The sequence below is a fragment of the Aethina tumida genome, chromosome 1 (genome assembly GCF_024364675.1).
Source record: "Aethina tumida isolate Nest 87 chromosome 1, icAetTumi1.1, whole genome shotgun sequence".
Lineage (NCBI taxonomy): Eukaryota > Metazoa > Arthropoda > Insecta > Coleoptera > Nitidulidae > Aethina > Aethina tumida.
This window is the reverse complement of record NC_065435.1, coordinates 32,251,264-32,259,988: the sequence shown is the minus strand read 5'-3', so window position 1 is coordinate 32,259,988 and position 8,725 is coordinate 32,251,264. Positions and strand designations below refer to the sequence as shown.

Below are 8,725 nucleotides of genomic sequence, written 5' to 3'. Positions count from 1 at the left end.
CGAACTAAACGGAATTGTTCTAGGTATCTTCACGTTTTTTCGACCCCCAATTCGTTTAGTGTTGACTTTGGCTATTTTTATTGCCGCTGCAGCGATTTTTCGTAGTGACTTGCTACCTGGTTTTATGTCGACCGATTTTAAAATCTTTTTATCGATTTTGTCGACAATGTCTTTCTTGAATGAAATTTTTGATTGGTGTTGTGTACGATGACCCATTCCGAGCTTCCTTTTTATCTTCATTCCCGTTGTTACAAGCCACGCGGCTGCTTTTTCACCCAAATTAGCGTTCTTGGATTTTACACGGTTCCACGCCTCGTTTTCCAAAACAAAGTCTGCCTTGTGTCTATCCTGCAGCGATTTATTTTCCTCGTAGGCAATGTCGTGTCGTTTACAGGCTTTGTCCAACTCGTTGATACCTGTATCACCTCTCGCTAGTCGTTTTTTCAATTTTGTACCAGGACCACAGTACTGATAAAATGGTAGATGTAATTCAAACAGTAAGTTGTCAATAACAGAGTTTAATAAACCATTACCGCGATACTCAATGACCAACATTGAAATGAAATGTCAGCACTCTGTACATCATATTTATCACCGATGTTTTCAAACAGTGAGGTAATTGAAAAAAAACATTCAAATTTATTTGTATAAAATATTATTATTTATTCCGTCTTTTTGCATCGAGGGAGACGGCTATTCCCCTCGCTGTTGCACTTGATGAGCCGTCTAGCCTCTATTTGGAGACCAGCAAGTGTCGCCGCAGCCTCAACGGCGCGGCGCTCTGCCGCTTCGGCTTTGGCTACAGCGGCCTTAGCCACCGCCTCTGCTGCCACCACCTCAGCGTCCTCCGCTGCCGCATCTGCCTCAGCCTCTCTCCTCAATCGTTGGTGACGTTCACCCTCGCGACGTCTAAACGCCTTTCTTTCCCCACGAGTGAGACCGTGAGGTGGATACCGGATGATCGGTAGATTCTCCGTCCTTACGTAAAAATCTGTGTCAAAAAAGGAAGGCCCGCCGCAATCGTCGTCCCAATTTTCCTATATAAGAAAATATATGTTTAATAAGTAAATTGTAATAATATAATAAGCTAAAAACTCACCTCAATCACGTTTGCCCTGACTGACATATTGCCAATGATTTTAAGAATTAAATAAAAATTCTAGACTGTTTAATTCTTCAGAATACAAATGGTTTTAAAGAAAATACCCCACTCTGGAATTCATTGTTTACACCTACACCCTTGTTGTCAACCACTCACAAGTAACCATCCACTCCCACCAAATAGATAAAAAGAAACCACCACCACCTAATGAAGTGAAAAAATCACCACCCTAGAAGAAACGCCCCCACATTCGAAATGTAATGGTAGGGATGGTGGTGGTACAGGGTCTTATATTTAGAGTCTTCCGCTCAGATTTTCATATTCTTACATTAACCATCAGTTTATTAACACTGTTGACTGTTATTTGAAAGAATAGCTCTGTTGATCATCCTCACGAATATTTTTGTTCGTATTTTTTATTTTATTTTTAGATTTCTACTTCACCTTTTTATTCTGCTATCATGGGTAAGTTGTTTTTATTTATTTTTATTTATTTATTTATTTGTGTTTATTACAGAAAACAACGCATTCCACTTTGTGAATGATAATGATGATAATAATCTTGAATCTTCAGACATCATTTTCTACGTTATAGATGAACTTGGCTTGACACCAAACAATGGTAAATTGATTTATAAATATATATGTATACAAATTATTTATATATTTATTAATTTATTTATATTTTTTTCCAAAAGATGAATCCTCCGTTGTAGATAATGACGATGAGTCCTACAACATGAGTTTACACATAATAGATGAGATTGAATCGCAAGAACAACAACAACATCAACAACAACATCAACAACAACAACAACAACAACAACAACAACAACCACAACAACAACAAGCATTTCAAGTTGTAGACGATGTTGAACAATCGACTGGCCGTTTTAACCTAATCCAGCGAGCTGTTTCCTTTAAAATTAACCCCGTTCCGGAGAACATTCATCCCGTGAATTGGATACGCAACGGAATAACCTCAATTGTTCAACATTCATTGGAGGGACTCAATCCGGAGGATCGCGTCGGGTTTTCGTTTTCTGGTAGGTAACTTGTTCGCGGTGAAGCCTGGGCACGCTTCAAACCAAGGCATTCAGTGTCCGCTGATGAGGTGCTCGATTTGGTGCAATCAGTATACCAATCTAATTCGGCTGGTGTGAACACTGAAACTTTTCAGATAAAAGTGACGGTTATTAAGATGCCGGTGGGTATGGGGCGTGCCCAGAAAACAAAATATAATAGTTTCGAAGAAGAATGTGCTGCAAGAAGAGGTATTATTGTTATAAAAAATTCAGATAACCTTTGCCTGCCACGGGCACTTGTAGTGTTAATCGCGAAACTGACCAGTGACCCACAATTCGTACAGGTTCGCCGGGACATTGGACAACTACAAGGAATACGAGCTATGGAACTGTGCCAGAGAGCGGGTGTTGATATTCCCGCAGAGGGTGCCGGGATTCAGGAGTTGCAAGCATTCCAAAGGGTTTTATCCGAATACAGAATTACAGTGTTCAAGTACGGTGCCGGTGGACGAGAGGTGATTTTTAAAGGACAAAGTGAAGGACCAACCCTTAATTTGCTACTCCACAAAGAACATTACAACGCGATTGTATCGTTAATCTCTGCATTTTCCTGCAATTACTACTGTGAAGAATGTAATCTCCCATTCAATACACGCGTCAACCATCGTTGCAGTGGGATTTGTCCGTGCTGTCGTGAATCACCACGGTGCGAGGATGAGGAGAAAATAGAGTGTGTGGATTGTCATCGTCACTTCAGGAGCCGGAAATGTTTGGAAAACCATCTACGGATTAAGAAGACATCCAACGTGTGTGCCGACTTGCGATTGTGTCAAAGGTGCTTTAAAACTGTCGATGGAAAACGTAGGCATGAATGTGGTGAAATTTTTTGTAAGATCTGTAAAAAACACCATCAGATAAATCAACAGTGTTATATTCAGCCAAACACAAAGGAACCCTGCCTTACTGATTTATTATTCATATTTTACGATTTGGAAACACGACAGGACACCATTCAGACCGACGGCAGTGCAGTGCATGAAACCACATTGTGTGTGTTTAAATTGTGTTGTTCCAACTGTTTAGATACGGAAGTGGAATTTTGTGAAAAATGCGGCGTAAGGACCCACGTAATTATCAACAACCCTATTGAAAATTTTATGAACTTTGTGCTGAATCAAAGGAAAATTTTCAAAAGAGTGACTGTGATTGCACATAACGGTCAAGCATTCGACCATCAGTTCATCCTGAACTATATTCTCACCAAAACAGACATCAAGCCAAACTTAATTATGCGGGGGACAAAAATTATTTTGGCTGAGGTGGGAAATGTACGATTTTTGGACTCGCTAAATTATTTTCCAATGGCTCTGGCAAAGCTACCTAAAGCTTTCGGCCTTGCTGGAAACTTTAAGAAGGGTTATTTTCCACACTTGTTTAATACCCTGGAAAATCAGCAATACGTGGGTCCTTTACCATCTGCTGAATTTTACGGTCCGAATCAAATGAAGCCCGAGGACCGACATACGTTTTTAAACTGGCATCAAGAGCATCAGAATGATGTTTTTAATTTCCAGGAGGAAATCGTCGCATATTGCAAGTCGGACGTGGAAATACTAATGAGAGCCTGTCTTTCATTTAGGTCGATGCTTCTTAACGAGTGTAAGGTTTGTCCATTCACCGAAGCAACAACAATAGCATCAGCGTGTAATAAGGTGTTTGCACGAAACTATCTGGAAGCCGATACAATCGCCGTTATTCCCCGTGGTGGTTACCGATTGGCTGATAATCAATCGGTTATCGCTTTACAATGGTTGTTGTGGGAGGAGAACGTACGAGGAATCACCATACACCACGCCGGTACAGGTCGAGAACACCTAGTAGGAAGAGGACTCAAAGTTGACGGTTTTAACGAGGAGCAGCGTCAGGTATTCGAGTTTCACGCTTGTTACTTCCATGGATGCACCAGCTGTTTCAAATTTCACCGAGACACATCGATTGGAGGAGGTAAAATGGATACCATGCGAAATCGTTACGAGGCCACCACCATTAAAACGACTCGACTTCGCAACCTGGGATTTGAAGTCATCGAAATGTGGGAATGTAACTTCCGCGCATTATTAAAACAGAGTTGTGAAGTGCGTGATTTTGTCGAAAACCATCCCGTGTTGGCAACATCACCATTGAATCCTCGTGACGGTTTTTATGGAGGCCGAACCGGAAACACTGTTACATACTACAAATGTAACGAGGGTGAGCGCATCAAATACATCGATATATGTTCGTTGTACCCTTTTGTATGCAAGTACGGCCGATTTCCTCTAGGACACCCCACAATTTATGTAGGATCTGCAGCCCGGGACATTGATTTATCGACCGTAGATGGCATGGTGAAATGTAAAATTTTACCATCCGCGCAGTTGTACCACCCCGTTCTCCCTGTCAGGATGAAGGGAAAGTTAATGTTCGCCCTTTGCAACAGCTGTGGTGAAAGTTCACAGCAGCGTGAGTGTTGCCATACGGAGGAAGAACGATTGTTCACAGGGACATGGGTAATTGCAGAAGTCGTGAAAGCATTGGAAAAAGGCTACAGGATTGTGGAAGTGTTTGAAGTGTGGACATACGAAACGCGTCAATACAACCATGCGGCGGGTCAGCCGGGTTTATTCACAGAAATGATGAATAAATTCATCAAAATTAAACAGGAAGCCTCCGGCTGGCCCGCGGATTGCATAAACGATGTGGTGAAACAACAACAATATCTGGTGGATTTTGAAGAAGCTGAAAAAGTGAAGCTAACACCGGAACGCATCGAAAATAACCCTGGTCTTCGATCCCTCGTCAAATTAATGTTGAATTCGTTCTGGGGAAAGTTTGGACAACGTGAAAACCAACCACAAACAACCATCGTCAACGATCCTCAGGAATGCTTTGATCTCCTTGCGCATCCGTCGAAGAATGTCAACAGTATAACTCCTGTGAATGAACAAACTGTTGTAATCAACTGGGAGTACGCCGACGAGGCTGTGGAATCTCTGCCTACTGTGAATGTGGTAATTGCAGCTTTTGTTACAGCACAGGCCCGTTTGAAGTTGTACGAATATCTAGAGATGTTGGATACACGTGTTTTATACTACGACACCGATTCCGTTATCTATGTGTCAAGCAACCATTTTCCAGATCCCCCGACTGGAAAATTCATTGGGGACATGACCGATGAGCTGGAGGTATACGGTATCGGTTCCTACATCACGGAATTTGTTTCGGGTGGGCCGAAAAATTACGCATACTCGGTGTGGTCAACGACGAAGCAGTGTATCGAACATGTTTGTAAGGTGAAAGGGATCGCCTTAACATACAGTGCTTCTCGGTTGATTAATTTTGAGAAAATTAAACAAATGGTTCTAGAAAAAACAGATCCCATTCGTTTGACGTCGATGAACTTTGTGCGGACAGAAGATCATCGTGTAGTAACCAAAGAGGAGACAAAGACATACAGAACGAATTCAACAAAGAGACTCTTCATGGATGACAACAGTTCTCGGCCATTCGGATACAAGGTCCCTAGGAACTAATTAAGTGGAAATTAAAAAATTAATATAATAATATAAAAAAAAGGTAACTTTGAATTATTAATATTATATAGATATATATGGTACATACAATTTGTCTATTTTGTTTTTGATATATTCAACGCGTACAACCGGGTGAGAAACGGACTTGTACACTCAGCCTACATCGCAGCCAGCACAACTACACTTATGAGCCTCAGTCAAATAATCAATCACAAAAAAGGTGTATCACTACAAAAATTACCATTGAATAATTAATATTGTATATGTATGTTTTCTGTCTAGAAACACGGTATTTGCACCAATCAACGACTGGGATTCGAAAGCAACAACGAAAGAAAGAACTTTTTCACCTCTTTTTCATGTAACGTAGTAACAAAATGTATAATAAATTGTAATATAAATGTACAATAATAATAATAATAAATTGTTAACTTATTGATATGTTTTTGTTTTTAATATGTAATAAATCATAATTATAAATTAATTGCATTTTCATTCACTCTTGCGTCTTCCTACGCTTTTGGTCTGAAGTGGCCCACGAACAGGTAAAAATAAACAAATGCGCGCATACGCGTCTTCCTTCGCTTTTGGACTCAAGTGGCCCACGAAAGGTGCGCATGTCATACACTCGTGACGTCACTTCTACGCTTTTGGTCTGAGGTGGCCCACGAACAGGTAAAAATAAACAAATGCGCGCATACGCGTCTTCCTTCGCTTTTGGACTCAAGTGGCCCACGAAAGGTGCGCATATCATACACTCGTGACGTCACACCTACGCTTTTGGTCTGAGGTGGCCCACGACAAGGGTGGCGCTTGCCCACATACCGACAAAGGCTATAAACCATCACAAACAGATGAGTGGCGCGTGCCCACATGCCGACAAAGGCTACAAACCGCCCCAAACAGAGGGGTGGCGCGTGCTCACTTGCCGACAAAGGCCAGCAACCACCCAAACAGATGGGCGGCACGTGCCGACAGGGTCGAGACGTCACTCCTACGCTGTTCGTCTCAAGTGCCCCACTGGCGCCGGAGGGGAGGGGGGAGTCGTGAAGTCACACCTACGCTGTCTGTCTCAAGTGCCCCATATTCTACTCTTATTACAAGTGTAGCACCCTTACTTACTTTGTTTCTTGTGGTTGGTATTGTTGACTGAGAATACTGTTGAGTCACTTTCAGATTGTTTAACATCTTGTGATAGTTTTGATTTCACAGAAATTGAAGTTATCTTCATGCCGGAGCTTTCAATTGCAATAATCATTGGTTGATAGGACTCTGGTAGACCGGAGAGTAGCAATGTAACTAGCCATTCATCGTCAACTGCGAAACCAATGTTTCTGAGCTTGTGAGCAGTACACATAATTTTGCTCACATATTTCTCTACGTTTTGACATACAGTAAGTGAAGTATTATAGAGATCACGCAGCAGCCCATCACAGCGTGTCAACAAAGAGTCATCAAATACTTATGAAAACGTATCCCACACTTCTTTTGCAGTACTACTCTCTTGCATGTGCACGTAATTTATTTAGTCAACTAGTAAATTTATCTTAGTTTTTGCCTTTGTGTCTCGTTTTGTGTCCACAATGACACATGTGGTGGGGTCTATGCAGTTCCACAACTCCTCTTGCTGTAGGTATGTTTTTAGAGCAAATCGCCATGTTACGTAATTATCTCGGCCGGTTAACTTTTCAATTAATGCCAATTGATTGTTTGCTGACAATTTAAGAACCCTTATTCCAGATGTTACGAGAAAACACTTTTCAATTGTCGTATTGACGTTTTAGGTTAACTTCATTACTTTTCTCAGTAAGTAAGCCATTCTGGGCTTCCCTGGGCTTTTCTGGTTCCATAACCTGTTAATTTTTCTTAAAAGAATTTATTATTTCAGAAGAAAAACTTATATTTAAGAATTTAGTGTTAAAATTACAACTTAACTGTCCACAGGCGCACAATTCAAATTACAATTTTAACAGTTTATGTGTAGTTTCAGTACACTCCTACAGGTCATCACAACAGTTACAATTGGATTCCCAAGAGGAAATGAAACATTATTTGTTTTAAGATGTGTTATAATTTTTCATTCTTTATAATAGCCTAAGCTACATTGCGCTGTAAATTGAGAAGAATGCTTCAGGTAAACTACTTTTGGTTAACAAGACAGCATTAAATTAACTGAGGAATGCATATTATCGGATTTTGTAAGCTGGGTCAGCTCGTTGATTAATATTTATGTGATCCCATTTTCCGCACATTTTGGCAGACTGAAATATCCTCTTTCTGTAATTCGCCAAAGAGCATTATAGGATCGGACACCAATCAAAACAAAATTACACAAAGATCAGTTGTCAAGATTGTCAGTGAGTTGTCAAAAAATACGAACCGAAACTGAGACTGAGACGACTAGCCATTAGCGCTACCAAATAATTCCATTCAATTAGAAACGTTAAATAATTACTTTAATAACAAGGAGTTTATTTTCTATGAGAAGGCTCTTCTAATTCTTAGGGCACTTAGTCTAAAATACTTTAATACAATTCAATATACATAAATTTCAACACTGAACCATAAATGGTGGGGTGCGTCGTAGTTACACAATTTCGACATCACCTCCTTGGGGGTGACCGAGTTCCAAGAAGTTTTCTGAGTTTTGGAGCTGGGAGACTTTGCAGGAGTAGGGGTGGCTAGTTGGGACAAAGATTTGGGATTAGCGTTAGGAGTAGGGGTACCATCAGAGTTTACCGATAGTATCCCTAGTTTAGACGACAAAGCTGTGTAAGCACTCTTTCACTCTCTGTATCTCACCTTCTAGTTCCAAAATTTTATTCCTAAGGAAATCGGGTACCTCTGGAAACGTCAGCAGACTTTTGGGGTTTATTGAGTTTTTCACTTAGCTTTTCTTTTTTCCGGACCCTACACATAGTTTATTGGTTTAGTAACCGAGGTTACAAGCCAAATTAACAACTCTTCTCTTTCGATTATGGTAACTATTATAACTAAATTCAGACAAAAGAAGGACGAAGAACTCA

The 8,725-nt window shown here is 40.6% G+C and overlaps 2 protein-coding genes across 2 annotated transcripts; one reads left to right on the top strand and one right to left on the bottom strand.

Moving 5' to 3' along the window:
• Positions 1-662: 662 nt before the first annotated feature.
• LOC126264742 (uncharacterized) lies at positions 663-1,168 on the bottom strand. The gene is made up of 2 exons (XM_049964010.1): positions 1,100-1,168; positions 663-1,037 (listed from the first exon to the last, which is right to left on the bottom strand). Exons 1-2 carry the CDS (start codon positions 1,124-1,126, stop codon positions 663-665), a joined length of 402 nt encoding a protein of 133 aa, XP_049819967.1. The 5' UTR covers positions 1,127-1,168.
• Positions 1,169-3,488: 2,320 nt separating this feature from the next.
• On the top strand, positions 3,489-6,749 carry LOC126264732 (uncharacterized). The gene is made up of 2 exons (XM_049963949.1): positions 3,489-5,450; positions 6,606-6,749. Exons 1-2 carry the CDS (start codon positions 3,489-3,491, stop codon positions 6,747-6,749), a joined length of 2,106 nt encoding a protein of 701 aa, XP_049819906.1.
• The last annotated feature ends 1,976 nt before the right edge of the window (positions 6,750-8,725 follow it).

Excerpts from the sequence above, each read along its gene's own strand:
- LOC126264742 (XM_049964010.1), bottom strand. The coding sequence starts at position 1,126 with ATGTCAGTCAGGGCAAACGTGATTGAG. Across the intron at positions 1,038-1,099 it reads TCAGGGCAAACGTGATTGAG|GAAAATTGGGACGACGATTG; the intron begins GTGAGTTTTTAG and ends TTTCTTATATAG.
- LOC126264732 (XM_049963949.1), top strand. The coding sequence starts at position 3,489 with ATGGCTCTGGCAAAGCTACCTAAAGCTTTCGGCCTTGCTGGAAACTTT. Across the intron at positions 5,451-6,605 it reads CGAAGCAGTGTATCGAACAT|AGGGGTGGCGCGTGCTCACT; the intron begins GTTTGTAAGGTG and ends CGCCCCAAACAG.